Source organism: Micropterus salmoides, unplaced genomic scaffold (assembly GCF_014851395.1).
Source record: "Micropterus salmoides isolate LMB-PRFRI ecotype aquatic unplaced genomic scaffold, ASM1485139v1 Ms_hic_scaffold_5, whole genome shotgun sequence".
NCBI lineage: Eukaryota > Metazoa > Chordata > Actinopteri > Centrarchiformes > Centrarchidae > Micropterus > Micropterus salmoides.
In genome coordinates, this window is record NW_024044237.1 from 10671701 (window position 1) to 10688542 (window position 16842).

Consider the following 16842-nt stretch of genomic DNA (forward strand, 5'->3'; position numbering starts at 1 on the left):
TTAGTTAAAGTTATATTTTCAATCACATAATTTATGTAAAAAAGAATTATGGGGTGGGGGGGGCAACTTCAAGTTTTTCAGAAGTTGTTGGGGATGAGCTCACATGAAGACAAATTGTGTTTTGGGTTTGATTTTCCACGATGTGGAGGGAGGTTTCAGAGCCAAACCTCAACTTTACTCCCTCATCAGTCAATATTTGCTTTCAGTGGTCTGTTTGGTCTGGATAAACTGTGACAGTCTGCTCAGACACTGTGCACATATTCTATTCAGTTCCTAGACTCAGAACCTCGACTCAGAACCTCGACTCGAGAGAGGGGGAGAGATAGAGTGGGGGAGGAAATAGAGAACACAGTAGCACGATGCATGTTCCACTTTCAGATGGAAAATAATAGTAATGATAGTGGTAATTAGTATTAATAAAGATAATAATGATAATGAGTAAGCAACAGCAATGATAATAGTAATAGAACTAATAATTAATTAATGTGTGCGGCTGTGGCTCAGGAGGTAGAGCGGGTTGGCCGTTAAACAGAAGGTCGGCTCCCCCTGGTTGCGTGTCGACGTGTCCTTGGGCAAGATACTGAACCCCGATTTGCAGAATGAGTGTGAATGCTAGTTTCTGTTTGAGCACTTAGGCTCAGTGTATGAATGTGTATGACTGGTGAATGCAGATGTAGTGTAAAAGTGTAAAAGCGCTTTGAGTGGTCGAAAAGACTAGAAAGGCGCTATACAAGTACGGAGCATTTACATTTACATGTGCAGTGGGTGTCAAGCAGGAACATTATGGCAGCAGGTGGCCTGTTATCATAGATCCAGACTCTGCAGCTCCGGAGCCAGAAACACCTGCAGAAAGTGACAGAGAGGGAGTGAGGAGAGAGACGAGAAAGCACAAAACTCCTGGAGAGGTAAGAAGTGAAGTTAGTAACATGCATTGATGGTTAAAGAATGCATACAGATGGAGAGGGAGAGGGGGAAAGAGGAGCTCATCATGGGAAGTCCCTGCAGTCTAGGCCTATAGCAGCATAAGGGATGGTTCCAGCGCCTAACCAATTTGTTACGGGACAAAAAGAGTCTTCACACAGCCCAATACATTTCACTACAGGTGGTGAAGAATGTGGGGAGTCTAAGTGGGTTATTACAAGAATGACCCAGTTTCTCTGCACGGAACTGGACTTGTTCTTGTTGGTGAAAGCTGTATCACTGTTTCCACGCTCACTAACTAAAACCCCTAAATCCTCTTTTTTTCCCACCTCATTGATTTACAAAGAAGTTTTCTGCCTCCGTTGTCTCAGAAAGAGTGAAACTGAGAGCCACAAGGCGATTGTTTCTTTTGACCCTGAACAAAGAGCTTTCTGTTTGAATGATTGCTCCCAAACTCAAGTTTTTGCCAAACATCCATTTGCAGTTTTGGCTTTAAGCTCCTCTCCTACTGGGGTCTAGGGTCTGGAGAGATAAACACCACAGCTGTGGACTCCTTTTTGCTAAGATTAAACCGACTTGGATTACATCGGCTTGGAAGGCTAAATCATGGAGGAAATGAGTGAAAGAAGCAGAATTCTTACTTCATAAAACATCTGCAAGTCAATGGCTCTCCTGGTCTTTGAAAAGATTTTTGATCTTTGTGTTCGACTAGACGGGACAAGATTTAGGCTAGGTTGAGATCAGGGTTGCTACAGCTCTCCTTGCTCATTTTGTTTAGAGAAGAAAAAGCACTTTAAATTGTGCCTCTGGCAAGGTCTGTGGTTGCCATTAACAGCTGCACTGTAACCAAAGGAGTTCATTAATTAGAAAAACTGCATCAAGTTATCCAGGGACGGATTAACTTTAGTGGGAGACAGAATAAGTAGGGCCAGTGGACTAATGAGGGATATAAACAATGTGATATCCTGGAATGGCGTGTAAATAACATGCCACTTTTAAGGACATTTCAACACGCCATGTCAACGCATTTTAAGCTTTTCGCTTGTCATTTCTCACTGTTAAGTCCCTATGAGCAACACAAAGGAGTTTAACCAGTCAACATGCATATATAAATGTGATGGTTAAGGTTAGCAGTTAAGTACATTGAAGGGGATGTCAATGCTAGCATAATTAGCTAGCGAGCTACTTAATCTTTAACGCAGCTAACACTATGTAGCTAACATTAGCAACAATGTAACATCATAACGTAATGTAACGTAACCAAAAAACCAAAACCAAAAACTAATGTTGTGTAATTATTGATTCACTTGGGAACCGAAAGCCGGTCTCCTGTGTCATGGACCAACTTACCATCCACTACGTTACTGTTGGACTTTCATAGCTATTTATATCCCACACACGCTCATTTTAACTGTGACACTAGGTGTAAAATGGCACGCCGTTTCTGCACAATACAAGTCAATGCTGTCTAAACAGCGTGAAATGACACGCAAAAGCAAAAAATGTGTTGGAATACTACGCGACATGACGAAATGCGACTATATTCTTAGACCTTTTGTTGATACCAGGCTGATATAAATTATATTTTGTGCACAGACAAATGTGTAACATATTTCTAGGACTGATTGGGTTTTATTTTTCTTTTGCTTAGTTTCTTTTGCGCACCGATACATTCATACATTTTGCTTATTGTATCTAAGATATGAAATATTGGCTTTATTTTTTAACTACTCAACTTCACCTTAGTTAATCTCTGTTAATAATAGCATATTGAACTTTCAAAAAATTATTAATTATTACAGTTTTTCACTGTTGTTAAGACACATTTCTTGAAACCTTCACCCATATTCTCAAAACTTTAAACACAAAACCCAGTCTTTAAACAACATTCACAAAACCTTCTGGCAAAATCAAACACTTGCCTCAAAACCATTTGATCTGTGCTCAAAATCAAACAATGCTTTCAAAACTTAAACACAGCCAGTCAATATGTAAAACACTACAGAGCATTCTTTAGACACTACATCAAAAAATTGAGAACACAGCATCCAGGACATGTAGTTACAGAAAAATAGTTTTTGCATAGAGGAAACACATTTTCCAATTTACAGTTTTTCTCAAATGCTAAAACACAAAAGCCAATCCTCTAAACCAAATGACCAGTTGTCTAAACACATTTACTAAATCTAGCCATCATTTTCCAATATCATAAACACATTTCACATGAAGACACAATTCACAAAAGACAATCCTCCGTTCACATAAATCTTAACACATTTTTCCTTGCTAAAACACAAGTTGCAAAAGAACTCTGCTCATATTCTCAAATGAAAGCTCATGTGATGCAAAATGCTTGCCACAGTCAGCAATATTTGAACAAAATGAACACACCTGGCGTCATTCATTACACACAACGACTCAAAATTGAAAACACCTGTTGCTAATGCTGTGACCACATGCATAAAAGCAAGTTCAGAGTGCACAGTTTGCTGAAGATTCCAAACAAACACAATGGATGAAGGCAGAGTCAGGGGAAGAGGTAATCGAGTCAGAGGAGGGAGAAGAGCTGGCCAAGGAGGAAGAGGAGCAGGCCAAGGAGGAAGAGGAGCAGGCCAAGGAGGAAGAGGAGCAGGCCAAGGAGGAAGAGGAGCAGGCCAGGGAGGAAGAGGAGCAGGCCAGGGAGGAAGAGGAGCAGGCCAAGGAGGAAGAGGAGCAGGCCAAGAAGGGAGAGGAGAAGGTCCAGGAGGGAGAGCAAGACAACCTCGCACCATCATTACGGACGAGATGCGAGCAACAGTCATTGACCATGTCATTGTCCATGGCATGACAGTGGCTGAAGCAGGACTAAGAGTCCGTCCAAACCTGAGTAGGTTCACCGTGGCCACCATTATCAGGGCATTCAGACAACACAACAGGTATTGTACTCTATTGCTTTCTTTGTCACAATACAATTTTACAAGCCTGTGAAAGTAGTCTATTAGTTTCAAATCAGTTGTTACTGTATTGTAAAACATGTCAATTGACAACACATTTCTTTCTTTAGAGTTGAAAGAATGCCACATAGAGGTGGGAGGGTTGCCATATTTACAGCGGCACAAGAAACCCTCATTGTGGATATGGTTCGTGAGAACAACCTCATCAGACTCCGGGAGATCAGAGACAAAGTCATTGGCGATAATGTGAACTTTGAGGGCGTTGATGATGTCAGCTTGGCCGCAATAGACCGAGTTCTCCGGCGCCAAAAGATGCGGATGAAACAAGTCTATAGGGTTCCCTTTGAGCGAAACTCTGCACGACACAAAGACCTACGTTACGAGTATGTGAAGTAAGTATACATCCATGTTCACAGTACAGTTAGTGAACATACTGTGTTGCTCAGTGGCCTACATTACTTCTGGACAATACTATGCTACCTGATTGACTGTTGTTCTGAACACCTGTGCACTTTCACATTTTCACAGAGGATATTACAGTTGGACGCGATGGCCAGACCTCATGAGTACCTCTTCCTGGATGAGGCTGGCTTCAACCTGCAGAAACGAAGGCAAAGAGGCCGTAACATCATTGGCCAAAGAGCCATCACTGAGGTTCCTGGCCAACGGGGGGGGTAATATTACTCTTTGTGCGGCCATGGGTTTGGAGGGGCTTGTCCACCGGCAGGCTGTCCTTGGGTCTTACAACACCCAACGTCTCCCAACCTTCCTAGAGGAGCTAAAAGATATCCTCCTGGACCGTCAACAACACCATCCTGGGCCCGAACATCCCATTTATGTGATCATTTGGGACAATGTACGCTTCCACAGAACAAACCAAATCAGAGAGTGGTTCACCACCAACAGTAACCACTTTTTAAACGTCTGTCTGCCACCCTACTCCCCTTTCCTGAACCCTATAGAGGAGTTCTTCTCATCGTGGAGATGGAAGGTTTATGACAGACAACCATACACTAGAGAGAACCTCCTAAGGGCAATGGAGCTGGCGTGTGTTGACATCCCAGTGGAGAACTTCCAAGGATGGATCCGCCATTCCAGGGCGTTTTTCCCGCGGTGCCTGGCAAGAGACAATATAGCCTGCGATGTGGATGAGGTGATGTGGCCCCGATGCAGCTCAGCGACATGATGCCGCACAGTGATTGTGGTGTAAATAAAAAAAACTTCACACCCTGATCATGTTTTCAAGAGTACTGTTGTGTGCAATAGATTCTGTTTTTGTATTGAGTTGTTACAGTAGTGTACAGAATTTACTATAGATTTATACTCTTCATATGAAACTCACAAATCTAAATGCCCAATCCTCTGCAGAGATCTAAGAAGATCCATTATTGTAAAGTTTCTAAAAATATGCATTGGCAGTTATGAAACAAAGAACCTTCTCACAAATGGAGCATTGTGTTTTCAATTGTTTTGCTGTAGTGTGTAATGATGTGTATAGTGTTTACATTTTTGAAAGCTTCGAGCTGCTCTTTTGGTGTGAAAGTTTGAGTTTTGAAGGGAGAAGGTGTGGTTGTGTTTATGTAGCTTTAGAAAAGGGTGTTGTGTTTAGACATTGGAGAACATGGACAAAACGTTTGTGAAATGTGTTTTAGCATTTGAGGAAAAACTGTAAAAAGTACAGTAAGTTAGTACAGTAAATATAAAGTATACTGTAAGTAATACAGTATTGAATATCTGTATATTCAAATACAGTAAGCAACAAAGAAAACTATAAATGGAAAGCAAATTACACTCAAAAAATGTTGAGCAACTGCAAGATCAAAGTCAATACATTAAGAGACTTCATCCACATAACATGCAACCTTGTCCCTTAACCAAGCAAAGGAGAAAAACCCTCGGAAGTGCTGGATGCTGCCTTGCTGTAACAACACTCCTCACATGTCTCACCACAGGCCAATTCCATTGCCCGTAAGAGATTTTGATCACATGATTAGAAACAAGTGTGCAGAATTATGAGTTGATGTGTGTAAAAGATGACAGCTGTGTTGTAGTTGTGTTTAACTTTTGTTGTGTGTATTTACCATTTTGCAACACAAGTGCATCACAGTGCAAAATGTGTTTTAGTGAGTGAGAATGTGTTTAGAGTTTTGCAAGAAAAGTGGATGAGATTTGCAAACAGTGTCTTAACGACCTGAACTTGTTTAAGGTTTTGCCAAAAGAGTGACTGGACAAATGGATTTAGGCCACTGAGGATTCAGGTATTTGGTTCAGAGAATGGGGTTGTGTTTTAGCAATTATGAAAAACTGTAACAAAAAGTCCTCCATTTTAAAAAAGTAACTATTCTGAATACATTTGAAAAGACGCATTCATCTTTATTTGTTTTGAGAAAAACAGCTGGTTATACAAACACCAGAAGTCTTTAAGTGATGCAGTGATTAGATTTTGTAAGTAAAGCAAACTGAGGGGCCTTTCTCTCTGTGTGCGTCACAGCACTGACAAAAATACACTTGTGGCTCAAAATACTTGTAGTGGAATAGACAATCGCTGTCGTTGGCACTCCAGTGCTGTTCACAAGCTTCCCTTTAAGGCAACAACACACTAACTCTCTCTAAGTGAGTAAACTTGGGATGAAATAGCAGGTAGTTGGAGTGTTCTGTGATAAAGTGGGCAAATAACGCTGAGAAGTGTTATTCTCAGTTTTTAAAATGTAATGGACAAATGACTGACACAAAAGTCTGAGTAATAGCCTGACACAGATTGATTCCAGTGGCTCTTCAGGCTCGAGACTGCTATTAACCCTTCTGTGAGCTGTTTGTCTGCCTCACCATAACCCCACTCCTTGGCCTTTAACCTTGCAATCTGGCAGTAGAAGAAAGTGCAACCTGCATGTGGCCTTTGATGTGTACTTTGCATATATCACTTGGAAATATGTGCAGGTATACACACACACACACACACACACACACACACACACACACACACACTCATTAGGAACAGCAGTGCTCAAATCGTGTCCATCAGCAACTTTACACGTTTTAGAGGCTATGTCTGAAATGGCGATGCAGGGCAACTTACTCAAAAATCTCAGTTTTAGTGTGCAGACGTCATGTGATATTACAGTACGTACAGTACAGAACAGTAAACTGCACAAGGCAGGGTTATGTTTACTTAAGTTTGACACCGAAAGAGACTAAAAGGATCAGACAAAATATCTAATGTTGGGGATTCTGCTTTCTCTGCTGCCAAGCAGAAAGTTTGTGTGTGTCCAAATACCCCCATAGTTCCAGGCCTCACAGGGCACTCTGGTTTGTTGGCTGCTCCCTTGAACTCTTATCAACAAGGTGGGGACATCCAGTGTGGAAAATCAAGAATGGTTGCGCCAAATATCAGGTTTGTAGTAGAGCTTAACTGCAGACCAGAAAGAAATGGACAATTTTCTGCAATTTCCCCGTCTCCCCTGTTTCCTCTCACAGCTTTCATCTGTGTTGTTTACAGCAGCTGTAGGCAGACCGACTGTACATTACCTGGCCAGCACCAAACAGCAGACAGACATGATTAGCAACTAGTATGTGAGCACTGTGGAGCATTTAGGAACTAAAAAGCTATATTGTCTTCCGTCAGGTGTTGGTGGAGAAACAAAAATAACAGGAGAGTGCGTATTGGACTTACATTTGTTGGTTTGCTAGACACTAACAAGTGTTGTGTTTACAGCTGGTTAATTCCAGAGCTCCTCCAACTGTTTCTGAGCTCACATGGTAGGCATTAACACATGTTGCAAAATTGAGTCTGCTCCCCCTAAAGGCAAACAAGTTTTATGATTTACTTTTCAAAACAACTGATCAATGTTAAGGCTAAATGAATAGAGGAGCAGTACAGCTGGAGCACAGATGAAAGAAATAAAATGATATCAGTGATTTCCTGAAATGGAATGGGGTTTACTGTTATCCATAACCTCTTTAGAAACAAATGAGATTAATTTAGCTGGGACTTTCCTTACTTCTGGTAAGCATGAGTATATCCGCCATGAGGTACAATAACACTGCAACCACAGAGTACCATCTCTAAGACAGCCCTGCTTTCCAGACTGAAACAAACATCTTTTTGTGCAAATGGCGGGGAGAGTTTGTCATGTGCCCGATATAATCTGTTTATGAAGTTGTAATACAGTGGCTTCTTGTGTTCTAATCAGCAGGGTCGGCCTCAGTAGTCTAGTTCCTCAGTGATGTTTTGTGAGAGAAGCTAAATTTATGTCTGAGTGCTGTGGGTTTTATGTAAGGCTTATATAAGCTCTTACCCTTTTTTTGGAAATGTAAGATGTTTTATAGCTTCATGTTAATACATTTATATACCCTACAGACAGTTTTATGACTTAAACATTTGGCTCAAAATCAGCTTGTTAAAGTGCACCACAACTCCTCTTAAAGTGTAACTCAGTGTTTTCTCCGCTTAAAAAAAATAGTGATAAATAATAGAAAAGCAATAGGGAAAATTATCATTATTGAATCTCAGGGCTACAAAATATGTGTGGTGTGACATCCAGTGGACAGAGATTGTAACTTCATGCAGTGTGTGTCACTGTTTTCCTAGAAAGTGAAATAGATGTGATCATACTGAACTGACACGTTTAGGATGATTTATTAATTCAGGTATCATACATAACATGAAAGATAGTCACCAAACCCCTTCCAGAGAAAAAGAAAGCAGTAGCATCCTTTAAGGTGTTTAAAATAATAGTAATAACATTTTGTGAAATACGCATGCTAAGAGTTAGATGTGAACATCAATTCAACTATCAGGCCTGTACAGTAAAAAATAAGCTACAGCCAGCAGCTGGACATCTTAGCATGAAGACTGGAAACTCTGGAAACAAACCACAAACTGCACGGTGTAAACAAACAATGTTTTAATTTGAGAGATTTAGAGGTGCTTGCAGGTAAATTTTGTTTCCCTTGGACAGAGCCACGCTAGCTGTTTCCCCTTGTCTTTGTGCTAAGATATTTACCATACAAAGAATTGAGTGGTATTAATCTTCTCATATAACTCCCCGTTACAGTCCCAAATCCCTGAATTTCCTAACAGCTCACTGTTGATGTGCTGAAACTCAGATCAGATTACAGTACACGAAATCAGGAAGTAAAGGTTAAAAAAATTGCAAAAAACCCCACATTATTATTTACAAAAATGTACACAAAAATTATACAAAAAATCAGTAGCACAAAAACAAATATGAATCCAAATTGAGTAACAAAAAGTAATTATATTAAAAATCATAATAACCAGAGCACAATGCTAAATAATGAAAAAAGGTTTCTACAAAAATGCTAGAAATATCAGTATAAAATGAGGAGAATAATACAGTCAAGATAAGTAAAGGTCTATGGTAGTCATCAGAATTTAGCCCTTCTTGATAAACATTCATATGTAGGCGATACTCAAGATGATAACTCAAGCCTCTTGAAGACATTCCAGATAAAAATACACATCTCAACATTATCTACAGTACATTCATACATTCATATACTGTGTATTTATATTTGTAATTCCACAATTTGTGAAACTTTTAGGACAAAATGGGCCTCTGGTTACTATCATAATTATAATGCAGAACCACTTCACATTAGCTCTTTAGAATAATAAATATACATTGTAATGGAAAACATTCTCCTGAGACTTGTAGGTTAAATGTTTAAATATTAATTTCATCCTCATTTGTCGAACCTTTTTTCTGACCTTCATATTCTTCTATCAACTCCTTCCCTGTTAGTTAATGAGGACTCAAGCCATTCAAAGCTCTTTAAACACATCTGAAGCTGCTTTGATTACCCTCCTGTGTGTTGTGTATTAACTGGCCTTCAGCTGGTTGTTGTCCCCGGACTCTGAGGCTCTGGGGAGCTTCGGCCTGGCTACACGGAGATGGGTGCTGCCCGAGAACGACTGCCGCAGGGAGGACATGCGACTGCGGAAACCCTCTCCAGAGAAAAAATAAAGCAGTGGATCAAAACATGAATTGGAAGCAGCCAGGCACAGCGTCACCACCACAGACTTCTGAATGGCAATCCTCTCTGAGCAGGTGTCATTTCGGGACAGGGAGCTCAGGTGGATGGTGCGTTGCACGTGGTATGGCATGAAGCTGATTAGGAAGGTCAGCAGGACGATGACAATCATTCGGATGGCTCGGGTGCCCGTCCCCTGCTGCCGTCGGGCAGAAGGAGTACGAGACAGCAGGACACGGACAATGCCAGCGTAGCAGACAAGGATGACCAGGAAGGGCAGGACAAAGCCAATCACCAGAGACAAATAGTTCAGTATGACTAGTTTCCGTACATCTCTCCCTCCTCCAGGAGGCTCAAAGCACTTGGTTTTATTTGTGCTGGGGTCAAAATGCTGGCCAGACATCAGGAAGGGTGAAGATGAAAGACAAGTAAACACCCAGACACCAGCGCACACCAGGCGAGCGCGGTTCTCTGTCACTAGCTGCATGTTCTGCACAGGGAAAACAATGGCCAGGAAACGTGTCACAGACATGACAACCATGAAGTAAATACTGCAGTAGAGGTTTACATAGAGGGCGTAGGAGCTGATACGGCAGAGGAAATCTCCCTGGTTCCACTGGCCCTTGTTTACATAGTAGAGAACACGCAGTGGCAGTGTCATGACACACAGCAGATCAGACACAGCCAGGTTCAGCATGTAGATTTGAAAGGGTGAGCGCTGGCGAGAGGTTCTGAACAGCACCACCAGAGCGAGGCCGTTCCCAACCAGGCCTAACACGGTGATGAGAGAGTAGGCTGTGGAGTAAACCTGGTTACGGAAGTCATCGATGGACGGACAGTCAGTCGAGTTGCTCTCTAAGCTGTCAGTCACATTCATTTGCTCCATTTGTGGTCGCAGCTGCAGAGGGTGAGAGAAATGAGAATGATGAAGATGTTTGCAAAGGAGAGCATGTACATGAAACAAACTGCTGGCAGGTCTACCCTCCCACCCCGCAAAAAACCCCAGCATGTGCAAAACACAGAGCCCTTCAGAGTATGATGACTGTGATGTGGCAGATTGTTTAAGAGATTGTGTCTGCTGTTCTGCAGACTCTGGAGGAAACTCAGAAAGGAGATAGCATTGTATACTATTATCCTGTCACATGACAAGGGTTCTGCTTTTTAAACAAGTCTTTTCGGTTTCTGCTGTATAAGACGGTTTTTGGGCAATGTTGTTCATGATGAATTCAGAGCTGCAACAGACTCCGGGGAAATCACCTAAATGAATTACACTGATGACTTCCAGTATACTGGACGAGACCTTTAGAATATGGATGTCAAATAGTGTTTTTTTAGCGTCTATATATCGGTACATCTGGTGATAAATAATTAAGTAACTTGCATTCATTGTCACCCTCAATAAAGTATACAAAGGCAATTTAATAATGGAAAAATGCATCCAGTGAATTAGAATGTCATTCATAAATGTGCTTATCTGGTGGCTCTAATGCACTTTGTAACAGTTTGCTTGCCAACTATCATAGATGAAAGTTATCAAATCCTACATTCCAGCATTCTCCAAAAAATATTGCCTTCTGCACAAACTGAAAATGTTGACCTTGTTAAACACTGGATGGTCCGTTTTTCATTCTAGTTACATGCTTTAAATTTAACTATCTGTATTACTTCCTCTCAACAAAAGTAAAAAAAACCCTGATAAAATCACACTTCAGAAGAGTTTCTTACCACGGAATTCCTGTCTGGTGTCAGAGCGGTACAACCAGTTTGTTGATCTTCTCTCCTAGTTGGTGTGCTGTCTCCTCCGCCTCTCTACCTCGTCTGCCAGATGTCGCAGCAGTAGTGGGAGGACGCTGCACCAGGTGGCTGCCTCCTCAGACCACTTGTTGTTAGAAAGCTTTTTGAAGTAGGACTGGTCTCTTCTACTGTGCAGCACAACAGCATTAAGCCCAATGACATCATCAACCACACAGCCACGCATGTACGGTAACGGAAAGAAAAGCAAGTTTGCATCGAGACTGAAAGATTGTGCTACAGACCTGCCTCTGTCCTGAATATACTTCCTTTGTGTTTTTTCACCCACAGGTTCAAATGAGTTGCAGAACAACCTCCTTCGTTACCTGTATCATCTCATATTTCTGTCTCAGTTGCTTGTAATTGCATATTCTAATTGAATACACAAATGTTTAACCTGCTCTACAAATACAGAACCTGTTCTAGTGCATGTGTATAGTGGAACCTAAGACGTACTCGGTAACAGTCTTGCACACTTGGATGTACATATAGGAAGACTTTAAATAAGTGAGGTGTGGAGTTTTGCATGCACTGTTGATTCATATTATTGAATGTGTAATTTAAGACATAGTCCTGTTAGGCAAACAAAAACATCTAAAGATACACAGAACAACCATTGCGATCCATCTTGACTAATGACTAATGGCTTTTGTTTCTTCCACAGCATTTCCTTTGTATGTTGCTAATGAGTGTGATTTATAGTTAGTAAATGGAGTGCGGATACTACAGGGGAAATGGGCATGCTCATTTTTGCAGCTGAAAGGCCTGTGCGGTGGAAGGGCAGGATAATTCATCTGTAACTCATTTAGTGGTTATATAAACAATCTGCCCCAATTGCACTCATTACCTGTTTGTTTCACCCCTGTAACACCAGTGACTCTACATGATCAGAGAATTATTACTCAATTAGCTTAATAGAGCATTAAGTGCAAGAAAGGGGAAGGGACAGAAAGTTGCAGTAAGTGTTTGAGATGTTGAAAGTGCATTTGTAGTTTCTGAGTGTTCCCATCTTAATTTCTAAGCAATGGCCTGGAGGCACTTAATTGTTATTGATTACACAGCGACTAAGGTCTAACTGTTGCCAAGAGTCACTCTCCACAATCAGGGCGCCCAACAGTGCATCAAACATGTTTAGCAAAATGCATTTAAGGGAAAAGAAATTTTATCTATCAGCATTTAAAGATGATAGACAACACATTGTGGCTGAGTTGAGTGCAGTTTCGCGTGCTGCAGTGGTTGGTCTGTGGAACATAATTGTAGTGCTATACAAAATCCAATAATGTGGGTGGGAAGTCGATACCCTAAGAGCAACCTCTTGTGCATGCCTTTTTTTGTTTGTGAGTGGATTTACCCTTTTTACTCTGGAGTTTACAGTAACTGGCCTCAATGACTTGTTTTTTTATGTTGTTTTTGATTGACTCAGTTCATCATTTCCAGGACATTTGCTACTACTAAAACTTAACTGAAACATTTTTTAGTTAAGGTGTAGAAAGAACATCATTCAAATATCTGCTGTGAAAAAGAACTGTTGGCAGTGTGTTGGCGGGAAGCCAGTGAGGGCTCATGCCCTTGTTGCAGTGAGGACTCCTTCTGGTTGGTTGGTTGGTTGGTTGTGAAGAGATGGGTGCAGGTGTCACATAATAAATGGGGCTGAGTAGATGGTCAGTCTCGTCAACTGTTGAGCTAAAGTGTTGAAAAACTGTGTTTAGTTGCGTGAGACACCTCAAAAGCAGTGTCCACGTGGCTCTGCAATTGCCAAACAAGAACCTTGTAATTGTATGATTCCGCAAATGGCCAGATTATGTTTAGTGACAATGTTCTTGGAAAATCTTTCTTTCTGACAAGGCACAGTTGAGGTCAAAGAAAGATTCTGGTTGTTGCAAATAAAGTAAGGTAAATGTGTGGTTAGAATTAGGCAACTCAAACTCTTGGTTGAGATTGGGGAAAGATCCTGTTTCATGTTTCATGGGCAAACATTAATTGCAGGGCTGATTTGAGATGGTCTGTTCCATGTCAAGAGAGATGCTACATGCCCATTCACCATTCTGATCTCCACACCCTTAGGCTCTGCTTCCCTAAGGGCACACTATTTCCTGCATTGGTAATCACTGAACATTGGCTCTGGATAATTCCTGTAATTGCTAAGTATACTGGGCTGGTCCTGCACTGCACCGTCAACAGTGGCAACTGGCGAGCAAAGGGAACTTTTTCTTGGAAATGAATATGATAAGAGCAGTGAGAGCAGTGGACATGAGGAGCAGTGAGAACACAAACAGTACAGTGGAGGGTCGGGTCGACAAAAAGAATGAGCTAAAAACAGAGTCAGGTGATAGTTCTCTGTGGATTTTAGCGACCCCTTTCACATTAAACACAGTAATTTGAGCTGTTGTTCATATAAAAATAATTGACTGAAGCAGCTTTAATTTTACAGAGAAATACTTGAAGAAGGTGGATGTTCAGAAAGCACTCATATTGTTCAAGCTGTTCTTGAAGATGCTGACTAATATGCTGTTGTTTAGATATGGACACAAATGTTTGTGTACTGGATACAGACACCCTGCATATTTGGGCCCAGCAGCCCTTTGCTGCAGCACCACTCCTTTCATGGAAGTGAAATCCGCTGTTTCCCATAAGCTAATGTGCATCAGTTAGTAACGAGTGATTAATGTCATAATTTGTATCTTATTTCACTGCTGGGAAGTTGTTAGACTCCCCAACACTTTTCACCTCAATTACTTGCAAAAAAGTTTATTTTAGTTCATTTATTTTATATTTATCATGATTTGACAGTTTTATGGAGTTGAGATAAAAAAAAAACAGGCTTATTAAGACCATTAATTCCTGTGTGGTCTGCTTACACTGAGATCTATTGTTATTCAAACAGTCCTTTTTGTTGCTATGACAGAGCTGATAATAACCTGCATACTAGGGTGTTTATGTAGGTCACTATCTCTGAAATATACCGTCAATCTCAGAAGTATCACAAACAAGTTTCAAAAAGAAGTGCTCAGAGATAGGGCAGCTTACACACAACATTTAAAACCTTTGTGGTTTCCTAGTTGCTGACAGTGTGTATGAATGTGCACGGAGTGTACAGAATTGTACAGATTATTTATACATCCTGGATGCTTCAGGTCAGGGGAAACGGCGGTACATATGACTATTCGAGAACCACATATACAGAATTAACCCAAATTCAGCCATGGCACTGCGTCAAACACAGTATCTTCAAATGATCCTTTGCTGCTACATGTGGTTGTGTGAGGCCCAGGTATGCTGCAATACTTCATCATTCTGTTCACCAAGCAAATGTCTTAAGGCGTTGTTTAGATTTGTTGTTTCTTCAGCATGGCTGACAAAAGAGTTTGACTGCGTCCATCCACTTACAAAGATAAATCTATTTACGTGAAAAAGAAAGAGCAGAAATGTACGTCTCCCCCTGAGAGTGAATCTCGAGGAAACTTCCCATTATTGTTTATCTGATGAGATGCACTCTGTGAAGCGCTCACCATGTTAGGATGTTATTGTCATATAAGTTACAAAAGATTAATCCAAGTACATTTTAGAGGAAGTTGTCACTGATTGTAGTCGGGTTGTGAGTCACAAGGCAATCTTTCAACAATTTTAACAGTAAAACTCAGGAGGTTTTCACACACACTAAAAAATATGCAAGAAACTGGCTTTCTCATCAGCTGATATACACAAAGCTCTGTAGAGAATTAGGACAGCAGGCCCAGATAAAATCCCTGAGCCCTCAAGACATGTACTACAGAAATGAACTGAACTAACTTAAGTTTTGACCGCTATCTTTAACCTGAGCACAGTCAATTTTCTGAATGACTACAGGCCAGTAACACTCACTCCAATCTTAATGAAGTGTTTTGAGAGAGTGGTTCTGGCCCACATCCAGATTAACACACATGAGTAACTGGAGCCCTGCAGCATGAGTATCTCTGCAGCCTTGCATATAGCCTTCTCACATCTGGAAAACAGAGATGCTTACGTGAGAATGATCTTCATTGATTCTAGTTCAACTTTTAATACAGTCCTCCCTTACAAACTCACAAACAAACTGTCTTTCTTGGCTTGAATCCCATATTGTGTGGCTGGCTGTTGAGTTCCTCACTGTCAGAATTGGAAATCTAACCTCAAACAGGGTGATGATGAACACTGGCGCTCCACAAGGATGTGTCCTCAGCCCCATTCTCGTCACACTATTCGCTTACAATGGAGTCGCCACACACGAGGACAACACTATCCTGAAATTTGACGACACCACGGTTACTGGTCAGATCACTGACGAAAACGGCATGCAGGAGTGATGTGGCAAGCCTGGTGACATGGCTTGACAACGACAACCTCTCTCTGAACACAGTAAAGACTAAGGAGATGATAATAGACAAGAGGAAGGAGAGGACTAGGGCTGACCCTGAATAGTCAAAGATTCGATGCTTGGATGGGCGGAGCCTGATTTGACTGTCAATCAAGTTTAATGTTAAACATTTTTTGCTCCTGAGTGAAAGTTGAAAAAAAACAGATGGTTAATTGTGGTTTTAAACTTTTCTTCATGGTCAGAACGTGACAAACAGTGGATCACTTCACAAATATGAGGTATAACATTCAAAACAGTTAATTAATTAAATGAATGAAACCATTTATCATCATAATCACTCATTGACAACATATTGAAAATGTTATATTGTTATGAGGAAATTTATATTTCGACAATAATCATTATTGTTTCATTGCCGAGCCCTACGCTTAAGATACCTGAAACCAGCTCGGTTAACCTTTAAGGAGAACAGACCCACTCATCTGTATCACGACACAGCACAAGACTGCAACTAAACAATTCTTCACTGCCTGGCTCCATCCACAATGGACCTGCAAGCTAAAATATAGCAACACCAAAGCAACTTTCTTCCTTTATGGACTAGTATCCTACTAGTAGGGTGACCATAGTCTGGTTTTCAAAAAAGAGACGGACACACGCAGTGGATGGAAGATGTAATGGGAATTCCACAAGTACCATCTCTAAACACAATCATGTAATTAAGGTTACTCACAGAGGGCAATTTCCACAAATGGTGAAAATGTGGAACCTACCCAGGAGTGGCCGGCCGCCCAAAATTACAACCCCCCCAAAAAAATTACAGCGACAACTCATCCAAGGGTCTCAAAAAGCCCCACAACAACATCCAAA

At 41.0% G+C, this 16842-nt stretch overlaps 2 protein-coding genes across 3 annotated transcripts; one reads left to right on the top strand and one right to left on the bottom strand.

The window, feature by feature from the left end:
- Positions 1-697: 697 nt before the first annotated feature.
- Positions 698-5087, top strand: LOC119889454. 2 transcript variants are annotated; one of them, XM_038700393.1, is made up of 3 exons: positions 698-3836; positions 3965-4246; positions 4383-5087. In XM_038700393.1, the coding sequence occupies exons 1-3, from the start codon at positions 3433-3435 to the stop codon at positions 5038-5040; spliced, it is 1344 nt and encodes a 447-aa protein (XP_038556321.1). In that variant the 5' UTR covers positions 698-3432; the 3' UTR covers positions 5041-5087. The 2 variants fall into 2 exon arrangements, with proteins under 2 accessions (XP_038556321.1, XP_038556322.1); XM_038700394.1 differs by having other exon boundaries at positions 3965-4237.
- A 3384-nt stretch (positions 5088-8471) lies between these two features.
- On the bottom strand, positions 8472-11786 carry LOC119889387 (cysteinyl leukotriene receptor 1-like). Its single transcript, XM_038700315.1, has 2 exons — positions 11574-11786; positions 8472-10746 (listed from the first exon to the last, which is right to left on the bottom strand). Exon 2 carries the CDS (start codon positions 10732-10734, stop codon positions 9697-9699), a length of 1038 nt encoding a protein of 345 aa, XP_038556243.1. The 5' UTR covers positions 10735-10746; positions 11574-11786; the 3' UTR covers positions 8472-9696.
- Between the last annotated feature and the right edge of the window lie 5056 nt (positions 11787-16842).